The sequence below is a fragment of the Pygocentrus nattereri genome, chromosome 28 (genome assembly GCF_015220715.1).
Source record: "Pygocentrus nattereri isolate fPygNat1 chromosome 28, fPygNat1.pri, whole genome shotgun sequence".
Lineage (NCBI taxonomy): Eukaryota > Metazoa > Chordata > Actinopteri > Characiformes > Serrasalmidae > Pygocentrus > Pygocentrus nattereri.
Genome location: NC_051238.1, coordinates 5,277,927 through 5,296,621, shown reverse-complemented (window position 1 = coordinate 5,296,621; position 18,695 = coordinate 5,277,927). Strand labels below are relative to the sequence as shown.

Sequence of the window (18,695 nt, the reverse complement as noted above, 5' to 3'; positions counted from 1 at the left end):
TACATCTTTTATAATATAATTTCAGTGGATTATGGTTCAGTTATGTTCCCTGACCAAAGGTATTCAGATGTACTCTTGAGGGTCCCGCCCCAGTGAGTAGAGGGGCACTACCCCAGTGACAGTTTAGTATCTGTTTTTCAGTTGTACTGCCTCCACTCACCCCGCCTCGCCTCCAGGACTTTATTCTACTGTTCTGTTTTAAAACATTTGGTTATGAAAAGGAGCAAATACGAACTTTTCACCTGGAAAAACTGATTTAAGGTTCACAGCTGGACCTTAAAACCACTGCTGTAGCTTTGAGGGAACATTTACACTGTTTGTACCTTGATGAGTTAAAAATGTACCTGAACAGAACCTTCATTTCTAGCAGTGCATGTGTATTAACAATAATATATTCCATAAGTATTGTTTATCTGCTGATGCTGATACATAGACATTCACTTAATGTGCAAATTGGCACTGTATAAATTTTACAGCAAATGTTTTAACACCTGTCCAATTATTTTTAAGCAATTATCTGTCTATACCACTATGATTCCAATATCACTGTGCACACCAAATCTATATATAATAAAAATATGTGCCATGGATGTTATATATGCATAGGTAATATAAGGACAGTACTGTGCAAAAGTCAGAGACCACCTTTTGTTTATTTATTTTATTAACCTCATTTTTCAACATCAGGACAAAAATCTGTTCACAATTACACAGACAGCTTAACAGCTGATTAGAAAAATGTTCAGTATTGACGTCTCCACTTTTTACCTCTATTCCAGCGTCAATTCTTTTCAGGAGACTCACTTTCAGCTCCTCTAAGACGTGCAGACGTGCCTCCAAAGTTCAGTCTTAGAAGCTAATTGATGATTTTCTGAACTAATCAAACCCATTCAGTGGTGCTGAGGTCTGGACTCTGGGGCGGTCAGTCCACCGTCCAGCTTCTTTGTTTGATGTGTCCGTCTCCTTTTCTCAGTGAGGTTCTTCTTGATCAGCTACACATCCTTTCAGACCCACAGGGCTGAGTGGTCTTCTCACAGTGGAAGGATGGACAGAAACACCTGTGGATGTTTTCAGATCTGAAGCAGCTTGATGTTCTGCTCTCTCTCAGAGATCAAAGCTTTCAGTGCTGTTTATCTGATGGGGGGCAGTTTTGGTGTCTACCAGGTCTTCCAGGTGGTTGTTAGGAGCCACATTTTCTCTGTAGCTTTTTTGGAAGCTACTGTTTTTTTCACTTTACCCTTCGTTATGCAAGCTGATGGACTAGATGTCTCGGTCAAAAACGTGTGACTAAACTTAAACACAGAGTTCAACCCTGCATTCCAGACATTTTCAGGACATAGGTATGCAAAAAGAGATGCACAGTGAGGCGGCTGGGAGTTGCTGTTCTCTGTAGACTGTAGAGTTAAGTGTTTTCTCTCTCTCAGCTCCTGCCCGAGCCAGTTCTTTAGGCTGAGCGTGTGTGCGTGTACTAGTGCAGACACATCCTAGCCCTGCGGCCTCTTCGAGACCGTCTACACACTGCTGTGTGAGGGTGTGTACTCCAACTGATTGCTGTTTTAAATAAGACACTGAAGTGCTCTATGAAAATATACTCAGAATTTGTACAGCTGCAATTATTGTTTTTTCACATGTATGTTCTGGGAGTTGGTTGAGGCTGTTTGTTAATTTTGTGCTCTCGCTCCTGTTTGTGGGTATGATTGTGTGTGTATGTGTGAGTGGGTCAGTTGTGATGGTCTTACCCAACGGCTTAATCTGCATCCCACTGACACACTTCCACATCTGTCTGTGCGTGACAGCCCTGCCTCAGTCACATGACGTCTGTGTTAACCTTTTAAGGTCAAGGCAAAAATGCGGCTCCTTCTGCCAAAAGGGAATTCCTATCATTTTTCAAAATTTCAGCACAGTTCAGTCACTGAAATGAAAAGTCATTCAGAGTGGTTTGATATACTGCATTGTGGAGGAATTTAGTAAGGGTCAGCTGGCATTAAATGCATTATGATGCTACGATTTGGTGTAAAAACAATGTGACCAGTTGGTCGGGTTACATGTTTAGTTGGTATTCTAAGTGAAAGTAAGTTGCCACGTTCTCCACAGTCAACAAACTTAACTTGAATATGGCATGTTTCTGCAATTTTAGTGCATAATTTTTATGTACTTGTGTCATATTTTTGCACAGGTCACATTTCCCCCCCAATATATAAAACTCAGTAAACAAACTGTAGCTGTGCATGAAAAAGTAAAGAAGAGTTGTGCAGTATTCAGATTTCTGCTTTGCAACTAGCCAGTGAACTCGCAGAAGACGTGATGTAAATATAATTTAAGCTTCACATCACGGATTTAAAAATAAATAAATAAAAAATATAAGAAAATATATGCATACATCATCTAGAAGCTGAAGAATATTTAAATCCTTCATTTCATCAAGCAAGTCGTCGGTTCAGCTGTTCGCTTATTTCCGGTACCACAGTCTGTTTTCGCACAGGCGCAGACTGAGAAATCTGAAAGAAATCAGAGTAAGAGCTCACAGCACTGAGAAAACTGAAAGAAATCAGAGTAAGAGCTCACAGCACTGAGAAAACTGAAAGAAATCAGAGTAAGAGCTCACAGCACTGAGAAAACTGAAAGAAATCAGAGTAAGAGTTCACAGCACTGAGAAAACTGAAAGAAATCAGACTAAGAGTTCACAGCACTGAGAAATCTGAAAGAAATCAGAGTAAGAGCTCACAGCACTGAGAAATCTGAAAGAAATCAGAGTAAGAGTTCACAGCACTGAGAAAACTGAAAGAAATCAGACTAAGAGTTCACAGCACTGAGAAATCTGAAAGAAATCAGAGTAAGAGCTCACAGCACTGAGAAATCTGAAAGAAATCAGAGTAAGAGCTCACAGGACTGAGAAAACTGAAAGAAATCAGAGTAAGAGCTCACAGCGCTGAGAAAACTGAAAGAAATCAGACTAAGAGTTCACAGCACTGAGAAATCTGAAAGAAATCAGAGTAAGAGCTCACAGCACTGAGAAATCTGAAAGAAATCAGAGTAAGAGCTCACAGGACTGAGAAAACTGAAAGAAATCAGAGTAAGAGCTCACAGGACTGAGAAAACTGAAAGAAATCAGAGTAAGAGCTCACAGCACTGAGAAAACTGAAAGAAATCAGAGTAAGAGCTCACAGCACTGAGAAAACTGAAAGAAATCAGAGTAAGAGCTCACAGCGCTGAGAAATCTGAAAGAAATCAGAGTAAGAGCTCACAGCACTGAGATATCTGAAAGAAATCAGAGTAAGAGCTCACAGGACTGAGAAAACTGAAAGAAATCAGAGTAAGAGCTCACAGCGCTGAGAAAACTGAAAGAAATCAGACTAAGAGTTCACAGCACTGAGAAATCTGAAAGAAATCAGAGTAAGAGCTCACAGCACTGAGAAATCTGAAAGAAATCAGAGTAAGAGCTCACAGGACTGAGAAAACTGAAAGAAATCAGAGTAAGAGCTCACAGGACTGAGAAAACTGAAAGAAATCAGAGTAAGAGCTCACAGCACTGAGAAAACTGAAAGAAATCAGAGTAAGAGCTCACAGCACTGAGAAAACTGAAAGAAATCAGAGTAAGAGCTCACAGCGCTGAGAAAACTGAAAGAAATCAGAGTAAGAGCTCACAGCACTGAGAAAACTGAAAGAAATCAGAGTAAGAGTTCACAGCGCTGAGAAATCTGAAAGAAATCAGAGTAAGAGCTCACAGCACTGAGAAAACTGAAAGAAATCAGAGTAAGAGCTCACAGCACTGAGATATCTGAAAGAAATCAGAGTAAGAGCTCACAGCCCTGAGAAATCTGATTACTGAGCTCAAATCCAGCCTCTTTATCAGATTTCTTAATCAGATTTCTACCCCTTACTCTAAGAAATCAGTGTGACTATTTGAATAATCTGCCGAAATCGTTATTATGATCAAATTATTGAGTGCACACTTGTTTGGCGCATGCACACACTCATGAATGTTTCAGTTGCTCAGAATGTGTAAAGTCAAATGAAGCTCATCCTTTTTCTGCAGGGTCAAAATATAAGCACACACTTATTACTCAGCGCGTCCCTTTAAATCTTAGAGCACCAAGTTGGAACCTTCTTTCTTCAATAAGTTGCATGATATATCTCAACAAATGCTTTTACTGCTTTATTTTGATTACATATTGTAGCACGGCATGTGCTACCCTGGGCTCAAGGAGGATGCTGGAGGCAGGATTCAGAGCTGCAGCAGCCATTACTTTAATTTTCATACAAAATAAACAAAGTAAATACAACCAAACCAATGCTGGCCACTTTTCAGCGGCTTAAGCTAGACTTTTCTGCACCTGAGCTGAGAGGGAACGAGAGCTTGCCGTGCCGCCTCCTCGTTACTGCCCCCAGCTGGCAGCTCCTGGGACTCGCTCCTTGCCGGCACCGTCGTCGTCCTCCTCCTCCTCCCGCTGTCGCTCCCATGACTCACATCACTCTCGTCCGTCCGGGGACCTCGGGCTTTGCGTTCCGCCTCCACACTCGTGGCTCTCTCCCTGGCATCCTCACCGAGGTTCGTCACCGCTGGGTGTTCGGGCCCCGCCTTCCTGCCGGCTCTCGCGGCCGTCATCGTCGGGTCCTGGGGGGCGGGCGGATGCCATACATACATTTACCTCAACCCAGCAAGTCCAGATGGCATTTTGTTTGTTGTGGCTTAATATTACTGTAAAAATCTAAGGACTATTTAAACAGCTTAAATTATTGCAATCATCTCAGATGTGATTAGGCGATTCTAAAATAATTGTGTAGGCCTCATTTTCACATAGAAAGTCAATAAAACATGTAATATCATCAGAATTTCATTCAGAATTTGACATGGACCGGTGACTGTTCTTCAATGTAGTCTGGCTAAACGTGCTACAGGTCCAGTATTGTCTCATAGAAGTTATCTAATGCATCCATTTTCTGTTTTTGTGACGGTCATGAAGGGAATGATGAGGAAGGTAAGAGAAAAGCCAGCGGCGAGTCGAAAAGAGTTGCAGGGTGACCAGTGTAGAAATGCACTGCTCTGTAGAGTGTTTAGTGTTGTGTTATGTGTCATTATATTCAGCATTGTGTGTGTGTCTGGACTGTGACTGTATTTAGAACATGCTTCTGTCTGTTCTTGTTTATCCCTTTATGGCCATGTTTGTCACACCTGTCACTTGCCAAGATTAGGCTCAGCCTATACGTGACATCAGTCCTGCTATAAAACTGCATCAGCCCAGTGTCTTACGGGCTGGCTGGGTGTCTGGTACCTGCGCACAAACGAACAAACTTCACTTCACTTCTCCAGACGTACGGATGGTCCCCTGGTTTAGTTAGGGTTTGGATTCTTCACCCAGAAAGCAGAAGTGACACAGAGCAATGGACTGCACTGCAGTCATCTCTGTTCCCACGCCCCACACAAAAAAACCCTCTGCTACAAAACAAGCGCAAAGATGCAAATCTGGAATCCGCACATGAGAATTTGGACAAATCGGAGCCGTTTTGGAGCAACGTACGCCGGTCAGATGAAACAAAAACAGAACTTTTTGGCAATAATTTAGCTCGTCACATTGGGTTGTGTGTATGAGCGCCACATCCACAGTGAAGTGCACAGGTCGGAGCGGCATGATAGGAGCTGCGCTCTTCTAAATCTTCATTTCAGTAAGAAAAGATTAATCTTTCAGCCCTTAATACCGCACTGTACACGCACAGCAGCGCACAGACACGCCAGTTTACAAATGTCAGTGTGCCAGCTGCGTAATAGAGAAGTTCAGCAGACGTCTGAGAGCTTGATGTTTACGTTTTGACTTCAGGAGCGTGAACAGACTGTGTGTGTGTGTGTGTGTGTGTGTGTGTGTGTGTGTGTGTGTGTTTGTGAGAGACCAGACGTGTCTTGTTCACTGAGGTTTAGTGACGTTGCAGCTGCTACTCTCTGACGCGACCCACACTTCCCTATCATGTCACAGACACATGCCAGGAAATTCTATTGCTTCTGTTACCTTTCACACACATTCTGTTGTCCTTGTTCCTCAACTGGACCTGCTGCCCAACCAGAACATTGTACTTCCCCTACTGCCCTATCAAAATTTTGTGCTACCCCTGCTGCCCTACAAGAACTTTGTACTGCTCTGCCACCTCAACAGAACATTGCATTGCCCCACTACCCCAGTACAACCTTGTATTGCCCCTGCTGCCCCAGTAGAACTTTGTGCTGCCCATGCTGCCGAATCGAAACTTTGTACTGGCCCTGCTGCCCCAATAGGACCTTGTGCTGCCCATGCTACTTAACCAAGTATTGTACTGCCCAACAGAACGTTGTCCTGCCCGTGTTACTCCACCAAAACATTGTATTGCCCCTGATTCCCCAATAGAACCTTGTGCTGCCCATGCTGCGGAATCGAATCTTTTACTGTGCCTGCTTCCCAACCAAAACATTGTACTGCCCCACAGAACATTGTTCTGTCCCCCCTGTCCATCCATCCATCCATTTTCTAAGCCACTTCTCAGTCAGGGTCGCGGGGGGGGGGTGCTGGAGCCTATCCCAGCAGTCTTCGGTCAGAAGGCAGGATACACCCTGGACAGGCCACCAGTCCATCGCAGGGCAGACAGACAGACACTCACACAGCCGGGGAATCGAACCCAGGTCCTCCTTGCTGTGAGGCCACAGCACTACCCACCACGCCACCGTGCCGCCCCTTCTGTCCCTCCTGCCCAAACAAAATATTGTAGTTCCCCTACTACCCTAACCAAAACATTATACTGCCTTTGATACCCCAATAGAACCTTGTATTGCCCTTGCTGTCCAACCAAAACACTGTATATCGCTACAGAATGTTATACTGCCACTGCTACTCCACCAAAGCATTGCATTGCCCCTGCTGTTCCCCAGTAAATCATTCTACTGGCCCTATTGCCCCTTTAGATATAATTCTTCTGCTCCTGCAACCCCACTTGAGCGTTCTGTTTCTGCTGCTGCCCTAAACTCTACAGACTCTACTGCCCCATTGAGACCGCCTTTGCCCCACTTTATCACTGGAACATTCTCCTGCCCCTGCCCGGGCATGTGTCAGGTGTGAGAGGGTGTAGGGTTACTCCTGGTGGGTCAGTACCACTGACACTGCTGCGTACACACGGGCACCAACAAGCTGACGTTTTTTTTTTCTTTTCTTTTTCTGCCGGCGGTGTTTAGTTGCAGCCCTCCCACACTGTGGGCTCTCTTTAATAAAAATCCTTCATGTGGAAAAGAGCTGTGAAACGGGCTGCACAGATGTGTGTCTGTGTGGTTAGAGTTTTCTAACCACTCAGCTGTTGTGCCCTATATGTGTCAATGAGGTCTGTCGAATCTTTCTTTATATAGCACCTTTCATATAATCAACCCACTGAGAACCGTGACCGTTAGAGCCTGGCCTTCAGTTTGGCCCATAAACGTGAAAACTCACTCAAAAACAAGCAGAAAAAACTCTGTGGTGATGGTAACTCTACTAGCTCCCCTATGGGATTGTATTTGTGTGTTAGCCCAATGCTTTCGGCGATACACATGAATATTTTTCAGTGGTTCTAGATTAAACCGGTACATTTGAAGCTTGTAAATGACATTTCATCTTTTGTTTGAATCTTGTAACTGATATTAACATATTGCTGTTGTTGGAAGAAAACCTTGTATCTCCAAAATGATAACTTTACAGGAGAAGGAAAAAACGTACTTTACTTTTAATGTAAGTCAATGGAACCAGACGTTTCTCCAAGTCATTTTTTGTTCATTTCTTTTGGTCCATTCTTCATGAAGTTTGCACACAATGTTAAGGGCAAGAGGCATTTCCAAATTATGTCAAAAACTGAAAAATGACACCAGCGATATATTTTACCTCATAGTAGTTTTACAGCGACTCTGCAGTGTTTTGACACAGAGCTGCTGCTGCTGGTTTCCATTTCTAACCACTGACTGAAACCTGGTTAGATTTTGGCTCATTTTCACGGTCAGTGACCGATCTAAAACTATCAGAAGACCTAAAGGTATGTTTTTCACACCCCATGTGGCTGATCTGATATGTTAGGCCTTCAGTTTAGCTCCTGAAGGCCTAACCAATGAGCGAGTACCACAGAGGAACAAAACATCCTAATAGACCCATTTAATATATAGGCCATTTCAAGAATTTAACCCTTTTGATTTCAGTAAGCATTAATAGCGCGTTTAAATGCTTCAGCATAACGATTTAAATAAATAGAAATTAACTAAAAATTACAGTATTTTTTTTTTCATTTCACAGAAATCATTAGACCTTTCCTGAAGGCCTAGAAGGTTTTGAAGGTTACTCACTGTAAACATTGATATTCAAATTGCTGCTTTATAGACTGGCACACAGATGAGGAGCCAGGAAATCTCAAAGAATAAAAGCTAGGAGCGTACGTGTATGTTTACCTTCTCCTGACCTCAGCAGGACCTTTAATATCTTTCTCTGTCTGTGATGAGAGAGTGTGAGCCACTGCTGCAGCCTTGAGAGATAAATAGTGTTTACCTAAGACTGACCGGAGACGACGGCTCGGCTCGTGGGTGGACACGCACACACGCGCTGGCCTCGCACACCTGGTGCTTTGTCCTGATGCTAGCCTCTCCTGTGGTAAACACTGGCCTGCTGTCAACTTCAAACGAGTAGAGTTGATTGGGCGGTGGGCGGCGTTGGGTCAGCAGTGTGTTTGATGCTCTGTTGTGTTTCTTTGTCCACTGCAGGGCTGAGAAATATAGAAGTTCTGTTATTGTAATTAGAGCTGCAACATTAGTCATCAAAGTCGACTATGTTGATTATAAAAAACGTTCGTGTGGATTTTTTTGACAACATGTAGTTTATGGCCTGTAATATTAAAGGAATGGTTTAGTAAAATTTCTAATTTACCTTGTTTTTCCACTTATTCCAGATGTAGTCGATCAGCCGAGACACATTCAGTGTCCAAATTTTGCTTCTTTAGTTTAGCACTGGAACTTCAAGGCTAGTGTTGCTAACAAACACTGGAAGTCAGTAGTCACCCAAATCCTTTCTGTAAATACATCCCCAAAACTTCTCTTAGCCCATTTAAAACTGCTTCCAGGTTTTCATTAAGGTCGCACAGACTTGTCAATGTGGTTTAGGAAACTGTATGGTATTTAATCTTCACCATGTAGCTGGATGCTGACTCCCATTCATGTACATGCATGTGAACGTCACAGGTTATGTTCAAGATTTCTGTTCTTTCTATTTATAAGCATGTGTTAATGTTGAATTCTTGAGCTGGAGATATTTAAAAATAGATAGAGCAGATATGACGAATGTAATCTGGCCTCCAAATGCCTGCAAGAAGTGCCTGCGCGCAAAAATGAGTTGGACTTTGTGAAGTTTTCATAAATTTTATTTGCTTTCTGTTACTCAAGCAGCTCTTTATCACAATAATACAGAACTGAAGGAAATAATAAAAAAACAACCCCCTTTCCCACCTCATCCCACCTCATCATCTATTCCCTCCCCATTCCCTCCCCGCCTCACCTCATCCCTCCCTATTCCCTCCCCACCTCATCCCTCCCTATTCCCTCCCCATTCCCTCCCCGCCTCACCTCATCCCTCCCTATTCCCTCCCCACCTCATCCCTCCCTATTCCCTCCCCGCCTCATCCCGCCGCATTTCCCTCCAGGCCTCATCCCACCCCATTCCCAGCCCATCCCACTTGTCAATCCATGCCCGTTTTCTGCACATACCTTTTTAGCAATTTAGTAAAGAAGATTTTATCAATGCGATGTTAAATCTGCTTTAGGATGCTTTCGGGACCAAGTTGCGTGTGTGAACACTTATGATTGACAGTCATAAGATCATAAATGTGCCAGCTGTTCATACCAGCCATAAACACAGCAGTGTTTCATGCAAAAGCCCTTAGCCAGTGACGTATTAGCTGTTGCCCAGGCACTTCCTTATACTCAGAAATCCTGAGCAGTGACAAAAATGAGAAGTAAACAGGAATGCTTGTATGAGAATAGAGAACAAATATAGTCAGTAAATGATAAATGCAGTAAAAAGTTTTTTTTTGGGGGGGGTGATTAGTTTAAATTTAGACATACATAATTGTTAGATTATGTATTATATTATTATTATTATATATATATGATGTATAATAGCAGTGTAGCCCTGGTTTTACACAATCCAGTTTTGACCATTTTCTGACCTCTTTTTATGCCTTATAATTAAACAGACTGTTTTCATTTCTCTGCCTTTAAGACTGCTGCATGTAAATGAGCTCTGTTTTGATTGGTTGGATCCTTTGGGGAGCTGTAATGGTCCATGTGCTTCCAGGCAGCTGGGAGCTTAATTGTTTTCCCCACATCTTTTACTCGCCTATCTCAGCAGGAACAACACTCCGTATTACCTCAATGGAAATAGGCAGTTGTGTGTAAATGTGATGTCACAACCATGACAAATTTAAAGTCAAATTCCTGTTTTTGCAGATTAGCTTCTATATATGGACTGTATCACTTGGGTGGACAGTATGTTATGGAACTTCAACATTGTTTCCATAGCATATGAAGCTTGGTTTTTGATGATGTGGGCCTTTTAATACTCTTACATTCACCATTACAGCCATTTACATCCTTCCAACTGTTAATTGCAAAGCTGAATTATAGATGAATGTTTATGTAGTTAATAACCATGTTAAACTATTAAGTCGTAATGAATTAATGCATACCATTTCTATAATATTAGAATCAGAATAAAGGTTCCTAGCCCTTAAGGTACATATACATGTCTATAATCTCAGATCTCTGTGTCTTTGCTGCTCTGTGCTGAGAGGTTTGTGGTTCTGAGGCTGGTGGTGTAGCGGCGTGTTTGAAGTGGATGCTGTGAATCAGTTGTGTGGGGGTTTCGGTGGAAGGATCTGTGCCTTAAGCCTGAAGTTCTGATGGAGAGCATGTAGCGCTCTGGTTAGACTCATCCTCACAGTGTTTGTGTGCAGTGACGGCGATGTTGAGTGGAGTTCAGTAGCTGCTGGCTGTCCTCACTCAGACCCATGTCACTCGCTATGGCTGTATATGGCTCTCTTCTTTCTTTAATGGCCCATATACTACATTCTGTTACATTATACTACATTTTGTTCTGTTCCCTGAGGTTCAATAATATTCATGTACCAGAAAAATGTTCATTGTACTTGGCTAATTTCCAACCACCCTTTAACCCTTTCATGCTAAGCAAGGGTTTATTACTATAGCCTAAAAACTGATATGTATATGGCTTCAGTTCTGATTGCCTGCCTTGTGTTGGGCCTTATTCAGAAAGCAGATGAGCTTGACGTGACGTGACGTGACGTGATGTGACGTGACCCTTAGTCCCACCACAGGGTAAATTCAAGAAACAAGAAGAGAATTAACAAACCAGGTATAACCCTTGTTTATTACTTAACAGGGTTACAGTTTGTTACTTATTACTGTGCGCACAATACAGATAAAAATAAAAAATGAACAAAAGTTAAAAAAAAATAAACTCTATCCTTCACAAAAATGAACAATATAAAAAAAAAGCAAAAGAATCTTTACACTATCAGGATTTTTACAAGTATTGCATGTGGAATATTGCACAAGATGTATTATTGAATTAAATATGAATATTTCACACAGGTGTGTTTCACAGTTAATTTCTGTAGGTGTGTGGGGTCTAATGGGGGCGGGTTATCCCTCCTCCACCGAACTTCATTGGCACTATGCACCACCTCCTGAAACACTCCTTATAACTTAAACACTTGCTGTGGACTGAGTATAGTAGATACACTATATGGCCAAAGGTATGTGGACATTCCTCCTAATTAATGAGTTCAGATGTTTCAGCTACACCTGTTGCTAACAAGTGTATAAAATCAAGCCCATAGCAATGCAGTCTCCATAGGCAAACACTGGAAGAATGGTTCAGACAGAAGAGCTCTGGGACTTAAAAACAGGCTGCTTCCTTTTGAAATTTCTGCCCTGCTAGATCTGCCCCTGTCATCTGTAAGTGCTGTTATTGTGAAATGGAACCATCTATGTGCAACAACAGCTCAGCTACATAGCAGTAGGCCACAGTGCGGAGCCCTGGCCTCAAACCCACTGAATACTAGGATGAATTAGAACTTCATTTGCCTGCCAGACCTTCTTTTGAAACATGGCAAGTGCTCTTTTGACTTAAAAGGCCACAGACACACTGCAAAATGTTGTGGAGAGCTTCCCAGAAGATTGGATATATTATTTAGCAACTGTATTAGGAAGCAACTCCATATTAATACCCATGGTTTTTGGAATGAAATATCCAGCAAGCTCATATAAGCATGACGGTCTGGTGTCCACATACTTTGGACCACATAGTGTATATGTAATTGTGATGCTTTTTGCAACATCACGAAAATGATGAATTCAAAACGAGCTGTTTTAGTTTCCAAACATAGGATGTATATACTGGGCAGTGAATGGAATGGTTTGAAAATGTAACTGTGTTATTCTATAACCGTACTATTCCTGTCCATCCATCCATCCATCCATCCATCCATCCATCCATCCATCATTGTTAAAACCTGTTTGTAAAATAGAGTTCCTGGACACCATCCTTGTCTTTGTTTACATGGATGCACACTCTAATGCCTCTTTGCTCCTCTCCCATCTTAGAACTCGCAAAGGCAAACATGATGTCCAGCAAAACCAGATGCTTCCGCTGGGCAAAACAGCTGGGATCCATCTAATATATATGTTAAAAAGTTTGTAGACACCTGCTCATTTAACGTTTACTCTACAATGAAGGCTAGTAATACAGTACTTGCTCCCTCCCTTGCTGCAATTGGAATTGCAGTTGGAATGCTTGTGAGAAGGCTTTATGCTACATGTTGGAACATTTGATTGCATGCAGCCACAAGAGCATTAGTGAGGTCAGGTGCTGATGCTGGATGGTCAGTTCTGGACCACAAACTCATTCCAGAGGAAGGAACTGCTCCACAGCCCAATGCTGTGGGGGGCTTTATACCCCTCTGGTCCAAACTCTGCTTTGGGCATGGTGACCTTAGGCTCATCTGTGGCTGCTCTAGAACACCCGGTTCTATTGGTGTTGCTTTTAGATGAACAGCCTTTACAGACTATATGTAACGTTCATGGACTGGAGGTTAGGGAACCAGCCCTGTGACCTGAAGGTTGCCGGTTCGATCCCCAGAGCCGACAGAACGTGACTGAGGTGTCCTTGAGCAAGACGCCTAACCCCCAACTGCTCCCCGGGCGCTGCGGATAAGGCTGCCCACCGCTCTGGGCAAGTGTGCTCAGTAGTGTGCATGTGGTGTTTCACTTCACGGATGGGTTAGATGTGGAGGTGACTTTTCCCGTTGTGGAAAAATAAGGGCCAGCTAATCAAATTTAGTCTTAATTTATATTATTAAATATACTTCTAATGACTAGCTAGCTTGCTAAGTCTAGTAGATCCAGTTGGCTAAAATAAGCTGTAAACCTCCAAGGATGCATGAGGTCTCATTATAAAGAAGAGCAGCACAACATCTCACTCTCTGAGGCGCTCGGCTCCATTCTCACAGCAACAAATCAGTATGACCCCATTTTCAGCTGTTTATATGGTTAGAACTGTGTCATCATAGCTTGCCGAGTGGAACGAGTGGACGCTTGGCCGAGGGAGCGAGAGAGCAGCATCGTAGCGCTTTATTGATGCTCATCTTGTAATTATTTTTCCGATAGGAGTCCACAAGAATGTGCCATCGCAGTATTTAATGGTGTTTCCACAATACGTGTTGTACATGTTTATTGTCTCATCGTCACGTTAAAGCTGCGGTGCTTGGCGTTTGTTGTTGTGTACGTATTACAACTTACTAGGAGTTATGACTTACAGACAACTGAAAAATGTGTTACTACTAACTAGTGTTAACTAAAGACTGTGGACCAGTGGATGTTGGTTGATTAGATGTCAGTGTGTTTTGACCCGACACAGTACTAGAACCTGCCAGTGCAATTCTGGGATGTTTTCTTAGCCATGCAGACAGAGATGGACGCAGAGGTCAGTGTTATGGTCAGTGCAGTTTTCCAAACAAGGTTATTTGTACTAGTTATGAAAGACATAAATCGAACATTACACGTTTAAATACAGTGGTCCTTACTGATAAAACCTGGCAATACCAGGCTAGAGCAGCCCAGCTAATGAACAGTTTCTATTCACAAGCTGTCAGGCTTCTCAACAAGCTGTGAAGCTGTGGGTCCTTCCCCAACTACTATTTCACTCAGTCACTTTGTCATTGTTGTTGCTGTTGTCATTGTTGTTGCTGTTGTTGTTGTTGTTATTATTATTATATCTCATTCCTGCTATGGACAATAATACTGCCACTTTAAATAACAATAGCACTTAAGTCACTTTAAACTGTATATATTCTTAACAGATTATCCCTTGTTTGATATATTTGTACATAGCAGAGTTTTTTTGTCTTATACAGGTCCCTCCTGTCTCCATATTTTGTGTATATTTATTATACTTCAGTTTTAGTTTTTTTCTTGTATTTTTATATTTACTTTCTGCAGAGTGATGATCTGAGCCTTCGTGTTAAATAAGAGCTATTCATAAAGTGACTATGACTGTAATTAGCATGCCGGTGTCTTTAACACTGTGGGATTTTCACCTGTGTCCTAGGCAAGAACCAATCAAAATCTACATGTAAATGAGGTCATGCATATTAAAGATCCAAGCCAATGAAGTATCAGTTCCAGAATGGATACGATTAAGGAAACTAAAACGTTCCCAGAAAGAGAGCCATACATTTTACTAAGTGATGCTGAGATTTTCGTTGGGAGTGACAAGATTAGAAATGAGCAGATCAGAGGGACGGTGAAGGTGGAGCAGTTTGGAGATAAAGCCAGAGAGGCCAGGTTGAGATGGTTTGGACATGTGTTGAGGAGGAATAGTGGATATATTGGGCAAAGAATGTTGGAGATGGAGCTGCCGGGTAGAAGGAGAAGAGGTAGACCTCAGAGAAGGTTTATGGATGTAGTGAAGGTGGACATGGAGATGGTTGGTGTGAAAGTAGAGCAGGCAGTGGATAGGGCAAGATGGAGGCAGATGATCCGCTGTGGTGACCCCTAAAGGGAGCAGCCGAAAGAAGAAGAAGAAGAAGAAGAAGAAGAAGACGACAGTTCACCAAGTGTTGACAAATTTGTCATTTTTTAAGGATGCTGCAAAAAATTCAATAACAAAAAAAAGATACAGGAGAGAATTGAAAACTGCTGTCGACTGTCAAAAGTGAGGCAGGATGAAAAAAAATGGGTGTGAAAAGCATTCCGATATTAGCGGGAATCCCAGGGCACAGGCACAGCAGGACATTTAACTTGAAGAAACAGGAGTTCCTTTATCAGAAACTGTTGGTACTAGAAAACATGACATCAAAAAGTCCAACTGCAGCATCTTAAAATCAGGGTTTTAATTGTAGGAATGACATTAAAATTCCATTTCTCACTGAACTGAATTCAAGCCGTTTTCCTGCTTATTCATTTTTTTTTATAACAATGTCCACACATTAAAAAATGAGAGATGCTTTTATTTCCTAGTTTTTGCTCACTGTGTAACGTGCCAGCCGGATTCAGGCGCTTGCGGATGTAAAACGCAAATGAGGCTTTACTGAAGGATTAAGGGGCCTGAGTCGTCGTCACAAAGCAGGCAGGGGTCAAATCCAAAAGGCATAGCAAATGCAACCAGATGTACATAACGCAAGGCATACAGTCTTGGGAGAGGCGAAGGCGTCGTCAAAGAGGCAGGCAAAAAGGTCAAAACACAGGAGACTGATGATGAGGCAAACGGTCCCAAAGGCAGAGTCGAAAGAACAAAAGGCGAAGGTCATACACTAAAACAATGGATAGCCGCTCAATAGATCACAGAATGGATACAATCCCTCACGACTATCTGCTGCTAAAGCCTGGGCTTATATACTCAACTAAGTCATATGACTAATGACACAGGTGTCAAGCATTAGTACTCCGGAGATCTAGAGCGCTGATAGGAGCGTGAAGTCATGTGAGTGGTCAGGTCCTCTCCTGGAGGGTTCTGGGAGATTGAGTCCGTGTGAGTGTCTGCATTAGAGGGGAAGTTCAGAAGTCGTGTGATCTTCTAGAGGCGTCTGGGAGATCGAGTCCAGATCCATGCTGGGACTTGGTGGATACGTGACGCACAGGAGTTCAGTTTAAATTAAAATTCCACTAATAGATATTAAATTTCAACTAGTTTGATCTAGTTCTAACTTTGTTTTTTAAGATTCCTCCAAAAAAACTAGATCCATTTTGGCTTTTCCCTGGGGGAAATGATCATCAGAGTGGCACCAGCATTATTCCGTGCCAAATGATGTTGTTATGAATCGCTCCCATCACATATAAATCAGATAAGTGTGGTCACTCCTCTCATCATGCAAGCGATGAGTAATGTGTCCCTGTTCGTGAACGAGTAAACGCGTTACTGGTATTATCAGTATGTACACTCTCAGAAATAAAGGTGCTAAACTGACCCCTCTAGTCACTGGGGTGGGACCCTCAAGGCTCCATCTCAGTCCCTTTAGTCAGGGATCATAACTGAACCCTAATCCACTGAAATGATGTGTTCTAAGCTGTACTGACTCCACTCCTCCCGCCTCGCCTCCAGGGCTTTATTCTACTGTTCTGTTTTAAAACATTCGGTTATGAAAAGGTACAAATACCAACTTTTCACCTGGAAAAATGTATTTAAGGTTCACAGTCAGATCTTAAATCCACTGCTGTAGATTTGAGGGAACCTTTACATTTGTTTGCACCTCAATGAATGAAACAGTACCTGCACAGAACCTTCATTTCTAATTATATAACCTGCTATGAGATGGATGTATATATATGTATATATATGTATATGTGTGTGTATGTATGTAATTATTTGACTGACAAACAAACAGGAAATTTAATGACTGAATGCATCTGACAGCTGCAGTGCTAGAGTTCCTATTTAACCTGTTGCTCCTCTCTCTCTCTCTCTCTCTCTCTCTCTCTCTCTCTCTTTCTCTCGCTCTCTCTTTTCTCTCTCTCGCTTTCTCTTTCTCTCTCTTTCTCTCTCTCTCTCTCGCTTTCTCTTTCTCTCTCTCTCTCTCTCTCTCTCGCTTTCTCTTTCTCTTTCTCTCGCTCTCTCTTTCTCTTTCTCTCTCTTTCTTTCTCTCTCTCTCTCTCTCTCTCTCTCTCTCTCTTCCTCTCTTTCTCTCTCTCTTTCTCTCTCTCTCTCTTCCTCTCTTTCTTTCTCTCTCTCTCTTTCTCTCTCTCTCTTTCTCTCTCTCTCTCTCTCTTCCTCTCTTTCTCTCTCTCTTTCTCTCTCTTTCTCTCTCTCTCTCTCTCTTCCTCTCTTTCTCTCTCTCTTTCTCTCTCTCTCTATCTCTCTTTCTCTTTCTCTCTTTCTCTCTCTTTCTCTTTCTCTCTCTCTCTTCCTCTCTCTCTCTCTATCTCTCTCTCTCTTTCTCTTTCTCTTTCTCTCTTTATCTTTCTCTCTCTTTCTCTTTCTCTCTCTCTCTTCCTCTCTCTCTCTCTCTCTCTCTCTCAGGTGGGATGGTGTGTCTGTGGTCAGCGTGAGGATGGGCTGCACCTCGGCGAAGCAGGTGTCGGCCGTGCCGAGTGATGAAGAGGGCCGAGGCAAAGCTTACAGCAACGGAGACCTGTTCACAGGTTACACTCATGCACACACACACGCTGACTCTTCTTTCACTCTTGTTTGTGTCTGAGTGTGGGAACCGTCTCTGAATAATTCCCCAGCCTCCCACACGCAAAACATGCATCTAAAATAAACCTCCACATCATTCTGTCTTAATGTCAGCTAACGGTGGGCGTGTTTGTGCCTTTTTGCCGGTTGATGGATGGAATTTCTGATTAAATGTTATTATCTTGCTTTTACACTGCAAATAATGCTGTATGGGACGGGAAATGGGTTAATAAATCTAATTTTTCTATTTTGAGGTTGTATTATAAGATTAATTAACTCAGTATTTTTATCTACGGAACGGCTCTCATTGACAGATCAGTATTATCCTTGAAAACAGCGAAATTATCTGTTGTTTCTTGAAAGGTATACGACATGATCACTTCATCAGATGACTCAAAACTAATAAAAAATCCAATGATCAATACAACCGAAGTACTGTTTGAGTAAAAAAGATGTTTAGCATCGGTTTAAGCTGATGTCCCTTTGCCAAGATATCCTTTTTCGCAGTGTGGTCAGGCGTGATCAGTGGTACAGGAAGCTGTGTAGGTGTGCTGGCACGCGGCTAATGCTGTACGCTTGGTTTCAGTTGAATAATCGCTGAAAATGTTGTTTTGGGGGAAAGCGTGGTTTCTTTGTTGTGCCGCTGACTTGTCAAATCTGTCATTATTCCATTCAGTCTCTTGCTGAGCCTGTCAGAAGGGAGTTTTTCGTCTCCCGCGACTGTAGAAGTCTCGAGTGTCTCTGCAGTTGGACTGTTCTTTTGTCAGAGATGAGTAAGCGCTGCTGTTACACAAATAGAAGTGTGCGAGCTGTGCTGTTCCAGTCACACCAGCGTGGCCGCGCTGAGAGTAGTGGGAAAGCGTGGGCTTTTCACGGGTCACCGATTACAATTAGGAGGCTTTAGGGACAGCAGACAGTCAAAAGTTTGGGCGCATCAAACTGAATGCGTGTCTTTTCATAAACGCCTTTTGGATCTAATGGCTT

General features: G+C 42.5%; 1 protein-coding gene across 2 annotated transcripts in view; it reads left to right on the top strand.

Moving 5' to 3' along the window:
• Positions 1–18,695, top strand: part of zgc:92140 (uncharacterized protein LOC447854 homolog) — a 60,567-nt gene that overhangs the window by 14,555 nt on the left and 27,317 nt on the right. For both annotated transcript variants that reach the window (XM_017717781.2, XM_017717780.2), the window contains exon 2: positions 17,556–17,677. In XM_017717781.2, coding sequence (XP_017573270.1) covers positions 17,587–17,677 — 91 coding nt within the window. In that variant the 5' untranslated portion in view covers positions 17,556–17,586. The remainder of the gene's footprint in view (positions 1–17,555; positions 17,678–18,695) is intronic.